At 45.7% G+C, this 18,938-nt stretch overlaps 1 protein-coding gene across 4 annotated transcripts in view; it reads right to left on the reverse strand.

The window, feature by feature from the left end:
- Positions 1–18,938, reverse strand: part of plxna1a (plexin A1a) — a 257,240-nt gene that overhangs the window by 134,458 nt on the left and 103,844 nt on the right. For all 4 annotated transcript variants that reach the window (XM_056423991.1, XM_056423990.1, XM_056423992.1 and 1 more), the window contains exon 4: positions 141–272. In XM_056423991.1, coding sequence (XP_056279966.1) covers positions 141–272 — 132 coding nt within the window. The remainder of the gene's footprint in view (positions 1–140; positions 273–18,938) is intronic.

Genomic DNA, 18,938 nt, shown 5'->3' on the forward strand with positions numbered 1-18,938 from the left:
CCCCACGGGCCGTCACGCAATTGCTGGATCTCTCCTCACTGAAATCACCGGACCTCATCAGGGATGTCAAGGCCGACCCAGCGGGCTGCGTTAAGGGCCGCAGACCGCTTTGGTTTTTTCCGCGTGTGGGATTCTCGTACCTGCTTATTGGTGAGGGCGTATAGGTACTGGTGGTCCGGGCTGAACAGCATGTCTCTCAGGATGGGGCTCCCGTCGCTCACCACCACATTCTCATACAGCAAGGCAGGCTGGGTGATGGAGTTCACCAGGATCTGGAGAAGGGAAAAAAGGACACGGGGGGGGAAAAAGTCACGATCACAATCCAATGTTTCGGAAATTAGGGTTCGACAATGACACAAATAGCAAAAGAAGTAGTACCCTGTCAAAATATTGAACTTTACGGTAGGCCTACTATTCTAGAAATATGACATTTCCATACTGTTTCCATACTCGTCCACGACGAGGACTGACACTGGAGGAGGAGGACTGAAGCTATGTCTGTCAACTTGTATTTTTAGCTGGAGCTAACTGAACGACAACTCAGCTAACTGAAGCTACTTTTCATTACGTTGATGCAGTTTTGCTTCGCGTCATGTGCACGGCCCGGTGTTGTTTTATGTTGAAAGTTAGCTTTGGCTATGTCGTTAGCTGCCAGCTGGTGCTCCGGTGAGTTTGAGTACCAGCGTTTTCAGCTAAGCTAGCTAGCTCTCAATGCCCCACACAAACCACGGAACAACCAAACTTTGCGTCACTCTTCACGCTTAATACTTTCATTATTTATGAATGCGAGTGGTTGTAAGTTACATTTTTGACTAAATATAACCTTTTACCAAATGTTGTCAGTCTGGGGCATCCTCGTTAAACATCGTTTCTCCTGTGCATAGACCACCGTTATTTGGTGAAGCCGAAATACAGTAATAAACTATAATGACGGCTCTTTTGTTGGAGCTCACAGAGTTGAGTCTGGCGAAATTACAGAGTTACTCGGGTTCTTCTTCTTCCTTGAACCAGAAAGTAATTCTCCTTCTCTCTCTTCTCGTGTAGATTATTTCTAATTTCCTCGACGCCCATCTGCTCATCCATCACCTGACAGCCTTTTATTCTGATACAACTTTTTAGTTTTTCTGTCGCCCAGCATCGCTCTGTCGTCTTACTTTCTTTTTTCTCTCTTCTTTCCTACTCTCGTCTTTGCGGATATTATCTGCCAGATCACTGCCAGACTTTTTCCGTAATCAGTTTTTTTCGGAACAGAAGGTTCATTATCAGACAGACTGTCATCACTGACTGTGCTTTTGTCGCTCAAGAGGGGAGGGGAGGAGGCGTTGCTTCAATTTCAAGTGCTTTGACAAATCTGCATTTCGGCAGGACGCTTGTTTTTTTGTGTTGCGATAGAAAACCTGACACTGGGCCAGTACAGTTTGTATAGACGTGTGCAGTTTACCACCCTCTGACAAAAAAAGTTGCAAATTACAGAACTTTTTCGACTTCCAAGGTGTGGGTGTGTATGTGTGTGTGTGTGTGTTTGTGCGTGCATGTGTGTGTGTGTGTGTTGGAGGTGTATCCGAGTTGTTACTATCCAAAGGTCATTTGTTTTAGCTGTCCCTTATGTTGCTCCCACATGAACACAAACACCCTGAAACCTGTATTGATGCGAGTGTGACCTTTTGTCCCTCTGTATGTCTGGCTGTGAACGACACTGCAGGCGAGCCCAAAAAAAAAGAAAGGATTTGGGCCACTCTAAAACTGCTCGACGCCCTGGGCCGCCTCATCGGTTGCTATGAGTGAAGGACTGTGGCGGCGAGGGGAGGGGTTGACGGGGGATGGGAGGGAGTGTTTGGAGCAAGGAGCGTGGCCTGGCCTACAGCTCGGGGCAGAGGGCAGTTGGAGTGGGATTCAGGTCAGCTGGCACAGAGGGGACTGCAGACCGGAGCAGGTGACTGAAGATTCTCATCTAGTCGAGTCGCCTGCAGGTGTCTGCTCCTCTTCTCTGACCTCTGGAAGTTAGTGTGCGCAAACACGGACTTCTCAGGGAGGGTGAGAAACTTTCGTAAACGCTCCAGTTAATCCACTTTTGTCGTTTTCTTTTGTTTTTTCTTCTTAGAAACCAACTGGTATGGCTTCATATCATAAAGAGAGTTCCAAATAAATGCCATCTGTTTACCTTGCTGAAAACCCCCTGCATGGGGACCATGAATCCCACTTCTTCTTTCTAAATTCAAAGCCATAAACATGTGTGTGTGCGTGTGTGTGCGTGTGTGTGTGTGGCGCGACACAAGGGCATCTGGAATTATTTGTATGCTACCATTCGTCCGGCTTCTTACTTTCTGGAACATATTAGCACCGAGTCCTGGCCATAAGATCAAAGAGACGGCCCTCTTAAAGCAGCGTCTACCTGTTTTAAAAAGGCACTTATTGAATATGGTTTTATAACTGCTTTGAGGGTGACTATTAGACCGAAAAGAAAGAAGAAAAGAAAACCATAAAGGATCCCACTTTGATGTCACTGACAGCTTATGAGTCATTAAAACTGCGGCTGTTATTTCGTACTGATTAGTTTACCTCTTTGGAGCTCGACAATCACGCATATTTTTATCCCGCTCGGCGGGGGCCGCTCCATGGTGAGGGCGCCCGAAACATTAACTGCTCCCATTTGCATTCAAATTATCCACCAATCAATGAGTTTCAAAACAATGTTCATTTGGAGTCTGCGCTGGCTAAAATGACTGTCAATTCAGGAGGGAGAGAGAGAGAGAGAGAGAGTTAAATGTTTTCAGGCTCTCACTAATGCTCTAGTTCCAGGGTGATGGACATTGAGGGACAGGGTGTCTCGCTTCAGGACGGCGTAGTGAGACACGCATGGTGTCTTTGACCTTTCTGACGAAGAGGGGGCGGGGCCTTCTCGCCGGGCCACCTTCAGCCACAAGGAACGTTAAAAGGTGACTTCTCCTGATGAGTTTGCGGCCCACACTTAACTTTCATCCACTTCTTCACCGCCCCCAAGTGTGCCCCCCCACCCCCACCCCCACTCCACCCTCCCTCTGGGATTAGGCTGATTTCCATAGCACCGCTGATATAAGAAAGGTTACGGTAACCCTCACATAGACAAATACACACAAGAACACACCGAGGTCCACGGGTACACAAAAAAAAATGCATATCTGAGCACACACTCGCGTACACACACACACTCCCGAACCCATGGGGATGACAATGCCGAGCTACTTCTACCTTTGATTCCAAATGGACAAAAGCTATAAGGTCACATTGCCACGAGGGATCTTAGTTAGTTGTTGTTTCAGCGCTTTTAAAAAGAACTTCTTCTTCTTCGATGAACGTCGGCTGCCAAGGAAGCCGCTTTCAGGAGCAGAGCAAAATCCCCGATAATTTAACGGAAAAGGTGAAGGGTAGGAGAGTGTGCGTCCAGGTCAAAGGTGTTTGGCTATTTAAAACACATGAATTGAGTTACACTATTGTGTGTATTGTGTGTTCTCCTTCCCACACAATAAAATGTTGTATTACCACATACAATGTATTATAATGTGTCTTATTCTGTACTGTTTGCTATTGTTTTATGTTCGTTATGGATGTAGCTACAATCTGGTACAGTGCATCAAATGGTGACATTTATGTTTTAACTGTACATGGTCCCTATGAAATAAAGATATTAAAAAAGAACAACAACAAAAAGTTTTGGATAAGCGGTTATATATATAATTCTGCTTTACTTCATCAAAGGCTATTTTAACAAAGACACACATTTATATTTTTATATTTGTATTATTAGTATTTTCATTTTTTATTTTTGTAGTATAATTAAATTAATTAAAACATCCATTCAAACGATGTCACAGTGTTGCATGAAAAGTGTGAAACTTCTACAAGCAACGGAAGTAATCGCAAATCGTCCTGTACCTGTCCATTTTAATATGGAAAGGGCACAACTTATATCGGGATATTTACTGGAAATCAGAGAAATTGTAGCCAATGGCAAGTAAGAACACTTCTCCCTCCAGCTAGCAGCCGCATATTTAGGTTTCCGTCGCAAATTGACGAGGTAATCGTGCGGATAACTCGACTTTGACACACTTTTGGCAGCGTTTAGTTGAACGCCGAGCTCGGCAAAGTTCACACGCAGCGATGCACTGGATGGAGACGGATGAGGAGGAGTGGTGGACGAGAGAGAGAGGGATGGTGTGTGTGTGTGTGTGTGTTATAGAGGAGGACGAGCCAATAAAAGGTGAACAAAGGGGAGTAATGAGGTTTGGGTGGAGTGGCGCAGTGATTAATGCCACGCTGGGTTCAACCACCGGTCACACCTTTGGGTCAGGTAGACTGGAAAAACACAAGCGCCTGCTATCAATTCTTCTTCCCTCCAAAAAGATTACTTGGTTCTTATTTTCCCAGTGTCTTTGTTTGACTTTCTGTCTCTTAATCATTCTTTCTCTCCTCCGTCTTTCTCTTTTTCATTCGTTCACGTGCATTATGTATTTTTGCACTTTCTCCTTACTCCAGCTTTCTTTCATTTGCCGCCCCTTTCTTCTCACCTGCCTTCTTCATCACCTTCTCCACTTCATTTTGATCTTCATTTCACCTCTTCCGTTTCTTTTCCTGCTTATGATTGCTCTTTGTACGTGCACATTTCTTGTTTTATTCTCCCCCTTGTTGTTTTCCTTCTCTCACGACGCAGACCTCTGAGAGTGTGCGTGTGTGTGTGTGTGTGTGTGTCTGCATGCACATGTGTGTCCAGACACAGCAGTGCCCTGTCCAACCTCAGCTGTTAAACATCTAGTTAATTACATGGCTGGACAAAGGGAGGGACGATAAAAAAAGGAAGGAGGGAAGGAGGCAGAGACGGGGGGGTAGGGGGGGAGGAAAAAGAGGGAAGGATACAGGAGCAGCGCGTTAACCTTGTTAGCATTTCTCATTGAAACCGATGTTACGAATGTCCGGTGAGGAGGAGTAATGAATTGATGTCCTAAATGTTCAAGTAGCTATTTGATGATGGAGGGAACAGGAGGTCGGGGGGGCGGGGAGCTTTTCCTTAATGAAATTAACGGTGGCGCGCGTGTGTGTGTGTGTGTGTGCATAAGAGTGTGCGTGTTAACGGCTCCTCGTTGAATTCATGATCCATAATGAAATTGATTTTTTGGACTCATCTGTTGAGAGGAGGGTCAAACACACGCATACACACACACAGACAAGCACACGCACACACACACAGACTGACAGCAGGATCCAACAGAAGGAAGTTCGATGTAATACCAACTACGGACTCTATAAGAAATGCCCGGTCGCCGTGACGACCCCATTGGTTTGTGGACTACGGTTATGAAGCCTCGGTTTGTCTTTTTCTCCATCGACATCTTGTTTTATCTGCAACTAGAAGTGGCACGAGAGGGTGGAGCTAAGGACAAGCATTCTCTGCTGCATGGTCCATTCTACTCTAAACTGGGACCATAATTTACTGAGTGAACATCGTTCTGTGTTGAAGAACACGGAGACCATAAACTCATGATTTCAATGTTTAATGACTGAGGTAATAAATCAAGAGAGAAGTAGAGTCATTTTCTCAGAGACCTATATACGATCGGACTTCTTTTCGCAACTGAAGGAGGAGAGAGAGAGAAAGAGAGAGAGAGTTGGTGTAAGCTCGTGGGCTAAGATTTATAAGGTGGTAGTCATGTCCATTGAATGTGTATGTGAGTGTGTGTGCGCATCTGACCCTGACTGGAGGGCATCCAAAGTATCACAGCACACCTGCTGACTGCACAGTCTACAGCTCTCTCACACACACACACACACAGACACACACAACGGCATGTAGAGCCACATCAGCGAGACAGGTTACTCCGAGTGAAATTAATCATCGTTCTTTTGTCGCACTGCTGCTCTCACAACAGGAGGCCGGCCCCAGGTGACACACACATATGCACACACAGAGAGAGACACACACACACACACACACACACAGTGACAGGCAGACAGCTGGCCGGTGACAGCATGCCACTATGAAGCTGTTTTCCTAACATCTAACAATCGTTGACTTTGGTTAAAAGAGAGCAACGCTGCCAAAGTGTAAATGTACAGTACACACTGAGGGTCGCTGCTTAGGTCAGATTGGACTTTTGGGGGGGAAGGGGACAGTTATCCATATGATATAATAGCAGCAATCCAATGTGGATGCTGGATTGCTGCTGAACATGTGGTGGAGTACAGCTGCTTTGCTCAGAGAGTTCACTGTGGCGGAGCTGAAAACGCTTTGAGGCCGATTCTACTTCCTGGAGCTCTGGCCAGAATCTAAACATTAGTTGCTGCGAATTAGTGACACAAAAAAGGAGGCTTGCTGCTGTTGCTTCCCCTCTTTGGAAGAGAGCTCTCGATAAAGTTTCAATTTAAAAAAAAGCATTCTTAATCTCACTTTCTTTCTTTAAAGGGTACCTGTAGTGCAAAACAACAACGTGCTACATCCATTCGGCGCATCAAATAAATCATATTTACCCCGCCGCTATTGTCAACAAAAGTCATAGCCGGTTACATTACATTTTTTTTGTCAACATTCCGAGTCCGGGCGCAGCCATTTTTTAGTTATTTACCCAGCTCAGCTCAATGACGTAGAGCAGTTGAAAGTCATTCATTCATCTAATCCGAGAGCTAATTTGTTGTTTTGGGATAGGATAGGATAGATCGGCCTCAATCATTACACAATCTATATCAATCGTGTCAATGCGACTGCGCGATCAGCGTGCCAGCGCATCGCGCGGCGTAGTATTGGTAGATAAAATGTCAAAAAAAAAAATCTCTATCTCGCCACATTACACAGCACGCATTCAGCACGTCATTTCTGTCTCTCTCGGTCGCCGTCTCCCGCCGCGCCTCGCCGCCTCGCGGACGGCGCCTCCGGGCGCCGCGGCGCGCCGGACAGAGCAGGACAAAACGGAGCAGCATGGAACCCCGAACATGTGGGCGGCATCAACGCCAATGCTCATGGCGCCCTATTGTGGCCTGGCAAGCTGATGCAGCCTACTTTTGTGATGACAGGTGATCAAGGCTCACGCTTTTTGTGTGAAGCAGATGAACACCAACACATTATATCTTCACTCATTGATCTTATTCTCTATCTCACTCACCACTCACGCCATCCTCCTCTCACGCTGAATTCACGCCTCGGAACCTCTCTGCAGAAGACGCTTGAATGTTAGCAATATCATTGATTGTTGACTCACTTGACCTGCTAGACACGACAACTATTCGCTGCTATGAAATGCCACATGCCGCAACAGTCAAATGCTGTATGCATCGCTGAGGTTTAAAACTTGACTTGTGTGTTCAATCTTTGACATAAGTTCGCGTTCATTTATGTCAAATGCACTTAAACAAATTTTCATAAGTCCTTTTGTTTGAACACCACACCGTCGGGTCGGGACGCACACTTGCGTCCGCTGGCCGAAGCGCCGCGTCGCGGTCGTTCAAGGTCCATCGCATCAGAATCATCACTATCAAATCATCACATCACTAATCAATGATCATCTGCTTCATCGCTTCAACAAAGTAGTTCAAGCTTGAATCAGTATCATAATCCATCATCATTTTTTCAATCTCTCAGCATTTGTTTGCGAATGGCGTTTTTATTTACACATTGCTTTCTGGCCTTTGTGCCTGTCTATCCATCCCTCACACTCGTTTCTGATGCTCAACGCATCTGACGCCACACCACCCCGGAGCATATTCAAGCTCCGAGCCTGTCGATCCAGTGTTGTTGATGAATTGGTAATGTCGGAATGAATGTGTATTTTTAGAAACACATTATCAGTGATATTGCTACCTTTGAATACATATTGTTTTGATGGCCTTTACTTTAAACATATTTACTATCTTTAGTTCAGTGAATATTCTAGTTCATTTGAATTTTGGGTCTGTTTGTTGTTGCTTTTGCCATTATTTGACATTGTTCATCAAAGTCATAGATGTCACTAACTGGACACAAACCCATAGCTAATAGAATATTAAGAATGACTACATTTAACTGAGTGTTTCTATTATAAATGGGCCTTGAGGCACTGGTTTACCAGCCCATGACAAACTGCAGGGGTTGGAAATCATCTCACCTGACGCTCCCCCCCAGCCAATCAAATGGGTGCATTTCAGAGAAAGGTGTTTCCACGTGGCCAGATGGTGATCATCAACTGAATTCCCTTTTAGCAACACCGCCACCTTCCCAGTTCTCATATATATTTACTTTAAAATATTGTTAGAAGTCAAAGTAAATCTGTCCAAAACAACACAAAGTTGGAGCCAAAAACCAAACATGTTTTATCTAGTGCATGATGCAACAACCTGTAAAGCCAGCACTGTTGTAATAGAGCAGTTAACATGTCGCAGGTATGAATCAGTAGTATAGTAGTATAGCAGCAGTGAAGCATTTTAACTTTTAGCTGCCTCTGCTCACCAGAGTGTGACAACTTGGCTGAAGCAGCCGGAGCAATTACACCCACAAAAAAAACAAAAAAGTCTCAAAGGCATGACTTGACAACAGCTTGAATTATACCGCTGTTATTTTTCCTCCCCAGACCTCTGGCCTGCTTTATTAGCACCATTAGCACATAAACTACGGGGCTCTGGGAGCGTCAAAATGTCACTGGATCCCTTTGACTTGCATCCCTGCTGGGGAATACGCCCCACCAAATGTCACTTTGTAACCACAAGACGCCACCAGAAGACGTCTCCTTCTATTCAAGTCGTGAGCACACGAGCGCGCGCTCACTCAAACACACACGACTCCCATTTATTTGCCGACGCTGCATTCTGTCCCCTTCTTGCCAGATAGTGAGACAGGGCACAGGGCTTTTTTTCCTGCTGTCAGTCAGGATGCGAGTATGTGTGTGTGTGTGTGTGTGTGTTTGCGGGACCTCTTTAATCTTTCACAAGGACTTGAGTTTCCCAGCACCCGCTCTTATAAGCCATTTTTCAAGTACTCCCCCCCCCCCCCCCCCACACACACACAGACAGTAAGCAGTCTCCTTTTGCTTCTTTATTTCCCATCTTTTTTATCCCCCTACCTTCTTTTCGGTCCCTCTTGTTAACTTCCTCTCTATCCATCTCACATGCTTTTCGCTCTCATCCTCCCTGCTCCCTTCTCTTCTCATCGCCTTATACATCTATATCAGGTACTTTCAAAAACTTGTGGAAAAACTCTGTGCCTTCTAAAATCGCTCAGGTGGTAGCGGGATAAAAAAAGAAAAGACAATGCGCTCGCTCGCAATGGGTCATGCGCCTCGGACCGTCGCCAGTTAAAGATTACTTTTGTGCGGTTCCTCTGGAAAACCAGTGCCAAATATATACTTCTCTGGTGACTCCGCCCTGTCAGCAGGTTACGATAGCCTATCAGATTGAACTTTGAAAGCGGAGACATGCACCGTGTTGGTCTGCGTGAACCATCAGCGTCAGGCTGGGCGCGATGTGGAGACCGTCACCGGTCCGCCTGAACACGTGGAGCCCGATGATGACAAGAGCAGCTGAACTCAGAGTAGTACCATAACGTTGATTGCACGTCTTGCTTTCATAAAAGTAGGCCAACAAATAAGAAATTAGCCATTATGAACATGTTTAATTAAGCTAGCTCGTAGCTAGCGCTAGCTACGAGCGCGACAGTCTGATATCCGTTTTTTGTCAGTGTGGCCTTGAGAACGGCTTTTACAGTGAATATGGCCGAAGAGGTTTTTAATGTCCTCATTTTCAATCCTTGTTTCGTGCTTCTTTTTTTAAAGTATCGGTTTAGGCACCGGTATCGGAAAGAAGAAATAAAAACGATACCCATCCCTAGCCACGACACCCCCTGAGAATGCGTATGAAATAACTGAGTCTGGCTGTGCGCTACAGCAGCAGCAGCTCCACATTCTTGCCCGAGGCCTATCCTGCAAGCAGAGGCCAATGTGAGGATAACGACAATCACGCACAGAATGTCTGTGTGTCTGTGTGTGAGTGTGTGTGTGTGGGGGGGGGGATGTGGACGAGGTGGATCGTGACTGTGAGCCAGTCCCGGGCGTATCCACGCTTGTAGAGAAGCATTCTCGGCCGCTCCTGAGCCTCAAGTCGGGAGGCGCTCTCGCAAGAAGAGGTGGGATTTTCAACTTTCTGTGGAGGAAGATGAGGGAGGAGGAAGACACTTTCCCTGCAGCCAGGGGGTGTTAGGCTGCAAGACTGTTCCCGAATAACAGTTTTTACATCAGAGTTTGGAGGGTGGGTGAAGCCAGTGTCACTTCACTGGGATGATGGGATGTCTGAAGTGCTGTCTGAGGTCCTTCTGAATGCACGTTGAAGTATTTGTTCTTGAAAAAGATGTCCGGTCGGGGCGAAATGATGGCTCTCTGGCGGTGTTGGAAAAAGAGAGAGGGAAAAGCTTTCGCCGAATAATTTCTTCCAAAGCTCACATGGCTGACCAGCTGGTTCCGGCACGTCAGCGGGCCGTCATTGTATGAATGTATCTTCAGCCCCGGCAGCGTGAAACACGGCCAATATCTGACATAAAGAAACAATTAAAAACTAGCACAATGACAAAACAAATTCCTGAAGACCCGTATCTCCGCATTATATTTTGCAGTTGGATGTGGCCCATGCCTTTGTCATAACGGGGGGAAATAATAATGAGCCGAGTGTTTGTGGCAGGTAGAGTGTGTCCTACCGAGCAATGGGCATTCAGAACAACGGGAGTGCTGGCTGATGATGACAGACATTTACATTTGCTTTGAATAACTTTTCACTTTTGGAAATTATTCGACTGCCTTTTCTCTTTTTATCTTCCTCTTGTGTGTGTGTGTGTGTGTGTGTGTGTGTGTGTGTGTGTGTGTTTTTTGCCCATCATTGCTTTCTGGAGATACCTGAGAGAAAACAAATACAAGGCCACTAGTATCCCTGCAGAGAATCACTGATGCCTCATTGGCTGTCAGTCCAACTCCTCACTCTAAGTGGTGCTTGAAGTGGGATTGCTTTGCCAAACTGCTTTTTTCCCCAAGGTCAGAAAATAACCTTCAAGCTTCATTTATAAGCCGTCATTGGAAGTCGTGAAAGAGCTGCGGATGAAATCCGAACGGCTACCGAGCTTTGGTGTCAACAGATCCATCGCCATGACAACTGTGCAAACTCCATCCACCTCGAGAGAGTGTATGATATGGTGGAAAGCTCCAGAAAGAAAGCGCTATCAAGTGGACTTTCGTGTTGGAATTGTTTGCTGTAGGTGTAGTAACGACGTCTGGAGCATTAAGAACTGCTAATAGAGCGTTTTTGTGTTAGATGACAAACAGCTCATGCTCCTCCTGAAGAAGTAGTAATAATGCAGTCGGAGGGATCTCAATCGCCTGTCAGAGAAAGATTCCCTCTGAAAATCAGGAGAGAGAGAGAGAGAGAGAGAGAGAGATGATGCCCAGAACTGCTGGCCCCCTGAGCTACTGTTCTCCATCCCAACCATAATAGTTTTATCTCAACAGCTCTGAGAGGACGACAAGTGAGGACAAATCTTCGTCTCCCGAGCCATTTCAATGATATGTTTGTGCGTTGCATTTGCATACGCAGCGTTTCCCCTCGCAGTATCTGATTTGGCCTCTCCCTCGCTCCTCTGAGCTTTATAAAACAATTGCCTTTCTCCTTGGTTTCTCCCTCCCTTTCTCTCTCTCTCTGTCTTTATCTCTTGCTTCACCCATCTGCCCCTCTGTCGTCCCAATCTCTTCTCTTCCGTCTTGTCACACTCTCTCCCTCTTTTGCTTTTTCTCCCCGCCTTGATGTAGCAGCTCAGCTGACACACCTGATCGGCCAAGCAGAACACACTTGTGTATAACTCAGCCGAGCAGTGTGCTTAGGTGTGAGTGTTTGTACGTGCACATGTATGTGTGTGTGTTTGTGTATTTGCCCTGCATTGAGGAGTGAAACTATCGCTAAACTAGCTCAATTTGTCCAGAGCTGAGAGGTGTAGGCCTCGAGGACCAGCATACCGCATGCCTTCAAGGTAAACAGAGGAGTATGGATTGAAAAGAAAGGAAAAGAAAGAAGAAAAAAATCATTTCAAGAATGAAATGCCCACCGATGCCACACACACAAACACATTCTGTATGTACACACAGACACATGCACAATTCTGTAGTTTCAGATAAGCCTGACTGAAGCACCAGGAAGGGGACAATGCTTCATCACTGACACTCCTACAGCGTGTGTGTGTGTGTGTGTGTGTGTGTTGACTTTGAAAAAGAGCAGTCAAGACCCCAATGTTGACTGAGCATGTTACATATGTGTGTGTGTGTGTATGTAGGTGTGTGTGTGTGTCCCACCTCGGGAAGACGACAACTTATTATGAAAAAGGGTATAAATTATTGTGAGCTGGCCCGAATGAACTGAATAAAGACAACAAAGTCACGGCGCGGTCACAGGGTGAACGTCTACTGAGCGAATGATGAATGTCTCCCTCTTCCTTTCTCTTTGCTCTCCTCCGCTGGCCCAATGCCACGGTGATTAATTCCGGGGCCGCAGAGAGAGAGAGAGAGAGAGAGAGAGAGAGAGAGAGAGAGAGAAAAAAAGCAATGAGAGTGACATAATGTGGACAACCTTCCCCGAAAGACACGCCCCCACACACACACACACACACAGATATGAATACACAGAAACCCAAAGTTGTGAGTGATGAGTTACTCCCGGTAGATTGTGAGTTGATGCATTGGGGGCGAGTCGTTATGAAGGCAGGAGCAGCGTGAATTTGTCATCTGTGCCGGTTAGATAATAAAAAATGCTCAGGAACTATGTTTTCTTCTTCTTCTTTAACTCACTAATCTCTGACCGATCTCAGACGCAGAGACTTCCCACCGACCTCGTCCACCTCCTGGCTCCTCGGTCAGAGTCGCTGAGGACACCGACTCGGCAAAGTGACCTCAGCCGGCCTCGGAGACAGAGGAAGCTCCGGATAACCAGTGGATCCGACCGGAGTCGGCTCAATGACACGTCCAGAGATTGACAGGCGCCATCATTCAGGATACATTCGCCATTTATTGCACACTTGCTGTAAATGTTGTGGCCGGAAGGTCACATTGTGCCTTTATCGAGACAATAACAATGCTTGCAATTTATAGAGTAGCATGCAGCTATTATGCAGTAGAAAATAGAAACAATTAAATGCAGATCCACCGTCTATGAATTTCTATATATACAGTATATGTATATAAATATACATACAGTATATATATATATATGTACAATATATATATATATATACTGTTTTTACATATACTGTATATGTATATATATTTTTTTTTAAAATATATATGTATACAATTTTTACATATATATATATTTATATATGTAGAAATTGTATACTTTTGTATTAATTGTAAAAAGACTACTTTTAGGACTTATCTATGACTCGAAGAGATATACCAGTGAATGAGCATTGCACTTCCATTACGTTTTAAGATTGTGGATTTCCCACAATGCATCAAACAGTATCCTTTTTGGTTGACCCTAGCTGTCTAGTAAAAGCCAGTGGCGGGCCGTCAGGGCCAGCAAGGCCTTCTCTGCTGGCCTAAACATCATCAGAATATATATTTTTTTCTAAATATATTTGCCCACAAATATGTATTCACTTATTTCCCAGAGTAAGAGTTTTTCTCTTAATTTCATAGCGTTCCTCTTGGTTGCGCTGCTGCCAGCGCCAGGTTGAGATTTGGAGGGCTGGTCTTTATCTTAGATCTTTTATCCAATCATATTCAGCCATCGTGTGTTGCCAGGGGGCTAACATCTGCCCTTAGGCCTTCAGAATCAACATTGCGGGCGCTGGTAGCTTCAAGTGAATGGGAATGACGATGTTGTGTCAACCAATCAGCTTTAGAGTTGGCTCCTCTAGGCCTTCGAGAAGGCCCCGGAACCGGCACAGGAGCAGCGAGCAGGCGGAGTGCTGCACGTCTTTTGATTGGATTACCAATATTGAGAGGCGGGTCTATGGGCAGGTAGATGCAGAACCTCAGAACTAGGAAACTGAATTTGATAAACGAAATAATTCGCATACTACTAAGCTGTTTGTTCAACCCACAATGGCGGAAGGAGGAGAAGATATCGATTTGGTCGAGGATATAATTATAAGGCCATTCTCAACGAACTTTAAGACCGACGCCGACGCTACAAAGCCCGTCACAGGCGGGACAGGGTTCGTTCGCCACTTTCAAAGTTCCAACTACGAGCGCTACCGATGGCTCAGGCTCCGAGAAGCTCTGCACACCGGACTGCTGGGGATGCCTGTTGCAAGTGATCGATTTGGTGTTGGGAGCCACACTGGCTTTGCAAACTTGAGTTGTCTAACCGAGGCAGCAACGAGACACTAGAGTACGACTCGGCACCTACAAGCACCGGTGCTTTGAAAACTTTTGGGGACACGGAGCGGATCTACAGATCAACGAACAAGCGGCAACGGAGCTGCACAATGAACAGGTGAAGAACAAGAGGGACATATTGAAAAGACTCATTAATTGTGTCATGTGTTTGGGTAAACAGGAACTTTCATCTTCATCATATTTCTATCGATGTATGTGTGTGTATAAATACACACACATACATCGATAGAAATATACATATACATGTACGATACGATTCTCTGAATTCTCAATGTAACTGAGGGTTTTACGTTACTTAATAACACAAGAAACACGACAACTTTATCTTTTTCCGTCTGCTCCTTCACAATAAAAGCCCCGCACCGGAACACTGGTGAACTAATATCTTACATTAGGTTGTTCAGCTGTAGTAAGACGGCATTGAAGGCCTAGATAGAAAATGCACGGCCCGCCACTGGTAAAAGCACATGGCTGTCAAACTCCATATAGATTGGAACCCACGATAAAAAAATAAAAAAGCTAGCGAGTTGGCGTCAGACACAGCTGACACGCTGTGTCTGACGTAGCTCATCTCTGGGACAGGAGCAGCGATCATACCGTTGTCCTCTCCCTCTGCTCCCTGCGTGTTCGCTCTCCTCGTCTCCCTTGCTTTTTCTTTTTTGTCTCGGGGAACAGAGAGAGCAGTGGACAGTCAGATTAATGACCTCGTTCTCTAACACACTCTGTCTTCCCTTTTATGTCTATCTGCAGCAGCCTCACAGCCGCAGTGGTGTGAGACACACACGCACGCACACACACGCACATGGCTCTCGCAAAACGAGAGCAGCACTCATCATATTTCTGCGCTGTCTGTTCTTCTGCCCTGACCGCCGTTCATCTCCACGTTTGCGTATTTGTCGCAGCTGTTGACAGAAAAGTAGAAGTCATTTCCTCTGGCACACGGGCAGGAAGTCCGTGCTTTGGCGTATCGGCACAGGTGGCAAATCTCGCTGCAATGCAGTGTGCCCTCCGCTCATCTGATCCACTTGGCACATGGGTGGGTGTACTGCTCGGGGGCCCGTCAAAACGTGGTGCAATTTAGACACGTCCGGGACGAATAAACGAGCGAACGGCGCTCTGTTCAGAAAAAAGGGGGCGGGGGTGCAGTCCAGTATGTTTTCTGCAGTAACATCGCTCCGTCAAGTTGGTGCTCCAATGTTCTCCTCTAAAGTAGAAGTACACAGTAAGTAGCACACAGTGGAGTTGTGTATTTAAAGTCCTTTGGGGGCGTTTTTCATATCAATAAATCTATAGCTGTTAGGGGACCACGTTGTCTACCCCCTCCCCCCACACTCGGGGTGCATTTCTTTGGGGTTCCTGACTCGGGTGTGCGAGGCCGGGCGTGTTACTGAGGAGGACGCCGTTTGTCGAGCGGTTCTCGAGGAAAGCGGCGGGCAGCGACAGACACGTGCCAGGCATCTGGCACGATAGGAACAGGCATGTTTTTGTTTGTTTGTTCTTCTTCTTCTGCGCTAGCTCACAACCAGACGTGCATGTCCATTGCTGCTACGTGCACACCCTTGCCATGTCTGCACATCTGTCTGCACTCGTGTCTGCTTATGCGAGTGTGTGTCGCCCGACTCGGATGTGTAATTACACGGGAGAGACGATAAGGCCGTTTTTTCTCCTACTTCCCTCCTCTCTCCTGTGGGAGCTCACAGATAATTATAGAGCCAGCGGAGCTTAAAATTGCCATTTAAAACAGCCATACGGTGGGAGACAATAACACACTCCCCCGGTGGTGTCACCACTGTGTAGTAAGTGTGTCTGCATGGAGGTAGAGAGAAGAGGCAGCAATCGAGGCAGCGACGGTGGGCAGAGGGGAAGAAGAACAAAAGTAACCTGTAGTTCTGTTCGCCAAAAGTGACCGATTCCCTGAACAGGAAGTTGTGTTTCAGGAGGCGGAGATGCTCGTGAATTGTACAGCGTCGTCGGCTGTACGGGCAGATTAAGAAGAGAAGGGGTTTGGGGCTGATTAACGGGTGAAGTAAGTATGTAGGGCAGGGGTGTCCAAACTTTTTGCAATGAGGGCCAATTGTGATAAAGTAAAGATGCCCGGGGGCCAATAGTTCCTTTAGACATTTTTTAAACCACAAAAGTTACATGAAAATACACTGTTATAAAACAATTTATTTTTACTGTCACAATTACTTTTATTTTTTAAATGACAATGTAACCACATATAATATAACCAAGTCTGCCTTTCATTCAGTCAGATAACAATGAAAAAGTTGTATATAGAATACCATACATTTCTATGAGTTACATAACGTTGCTTAAATTAATGAACACTTTAAACAGGAGTTATAATGCAAAGTGGTCTGTTATCATTACACTTAAAAACTAATTAATTTTGCCCTTATCTTTTACTAGATCTTTTCAGAAAAGCAATAGTTTGTCACATCTACAGGTTTTTCACTGTTAATGACATATGTTACCGTTCAACACACTTCACATTTAGCTTATTGTGGCTGCAATTAACCTGTTTTGCACTGAATACCTTTTCAAGATAATATCAATAAAGTGCAACCTGGGAAAAAATAAACAAAATAAGATCAAATATTTGGGCATAAGGAGTTTTACTGAGCGTTAGTTACACTGCATATCTTTTCAAAATAACAATAACGCGCAACCTTTGAAAAACAAAACAAGTGCAGATATGTCTGAGTCATTAAGTTTTACTCTATGTGATAAAATGGGCTTTCCACTTCACCTCTTTTTAAAACGGGGTTGCAGGCTTGATACGGCCACTCTCAATAAAGCTCAATATTGAGCTCTTGTTTTGAAGGGCAACAGCTGGAACGCTGAGAGGTAACACCTGGCAAGTCGCCAAGAATCTCGTCTGTCGCGCATGCGCAGCGTAACCGGTTAATGCCGTAACGTACACATTTACACGAAAGTAGGCGACAGGCATTTCGCTCTTTATTTATTAATGACTTAGTTTTATGTCCGTGTAGTTTGTAATATGTGAAGTTCTCAAACATGGTCTTGAAATAAAAGAATCTGCATTTCCCCTCGCGCCCCACCTGGTCTCTGCTCTTGAACCCGGAGCAGAGAGCGACTCTGAGACGACGTGTCCGTCTTCACCACCGTGGGAACGCAGAGGTGTCGGTTTGCTGTTCCCGCTCTCTGCCGGCTGGTTGGAGCGCGCTCACCTGTATGTGCGCACCTGTCTGTGCGCATGGGGGCGGAGCTCCGCCGCGATAACGAGAGCCAGGAGAAGTGTGAACGCCACCACGTAGAGACAGAAATGACATGCCGCTGTGTAGATACGATCAATAATATACGACCGTTTAGTTGAATAAAACAACCTGACGTTACTTATGTTGTAATCTGGCGCTATAGAGAACATGTCAGTGGGGCGGACCCCCACCCTGTTCTCATGGTAGGGGAAACACTCGTAATTCCCACCGCTCCTGAAAGCGGCGGCCCTCACTGTCAACTTTTCTCCTTTTTTTTTGCCGTCGCCATGGCAAATAGGTTTCGAGACGGGTTCACGCCACGGATGCAGAGCCAGATACATTAGAAAGGAGGAATTATGTCTTTCAAGTTTTTCTGACAGATCTGGCGGGCCAGAAATAACACATTATATGACCGATGTTGCGGGCCTTATGAAATCTGCCATTGGCCCGCGGGCCGGACTTTGGACACCCCTGATGTAGGGCAACATCATTTCACGGGTAGGTTTCTTTCCTAAAATCCAATGGTTTTCATTCGTTCATGTAATTCCTTCATTAACACAAACCAGACCGATTTCTACTCTTTACCTGTACCCCTCTCTGCCTAAACAAACTCCAGAGTCACTCAGCCGAGGAAGAGATTGAATCCAGAGACACTTTGAAGAGAAAAGAGGAAGAGAGGAAGGGAGAGAGAGAGAGAGGTAGGTTGAGGGAGAAAAGATGGGAGAGGAAGAGAGAAATAACAGAAAGATGGAGTGAGGGAGGTTAGAGAAAGGACATGGGGGGATTTGCTTTGAGGGGACGATCACTGCCGGCGCGCGCGCACACACACAGACACACACACAGACACACACACACACAGATGAAACACTATTTATCTGCCTCTGTACACAGATTGTTGTACAAGTTTGATACACATTAACATAACATTTTCCTTCTACACCGTGCTTTACCCAAACAGGAACCCCACCGTATTCTATCTCTCTATCTCCCTCTCTCTCTGTGTCTCACTCACACACACACACACACACACACACACACAGATGGACATAATAGCTGCAGGATGTACTATAGCAAGATAAGATGAGAACAACCCACATTAATGAGTCATCACTCAATTTATGTTCATTATGTACACTCTTAGAAGCATGTGTGTGTGTGTGTGTGTAATGGGAGAGGAGACGGGGGAAAGAACATGTGATCATTGCTCTTTGCACACAGTGTGTGTGTGTGTGTGTGCACTCTTTATTGGCGTCTCTCCTGGCAAAACTCCCTCGGGTTTACATGGACTGTAACTCATGTGTCAATTAATTACCAGCATGGGAATCTGTCTCTGTGTGTGTGCGTGTGCGTGTGTGTG

The sequence above is a fragment of the Pseudoliparis swirei genome, chromosome 9 (assembly GCF_029220125.1).
Source record: "Pseudoliparis swirei isolate HS2019 ecotype Mariana Trench chromosome 9, NWPU_hadal_v1, whole genome shotgun sequence".
Lineage (NCBI taxonomy): Eukaryota > Metazoa > Chordata > Actinopteri > Perciformes > Liparidae > Pseudoliparis > Pseudoliparis swirei.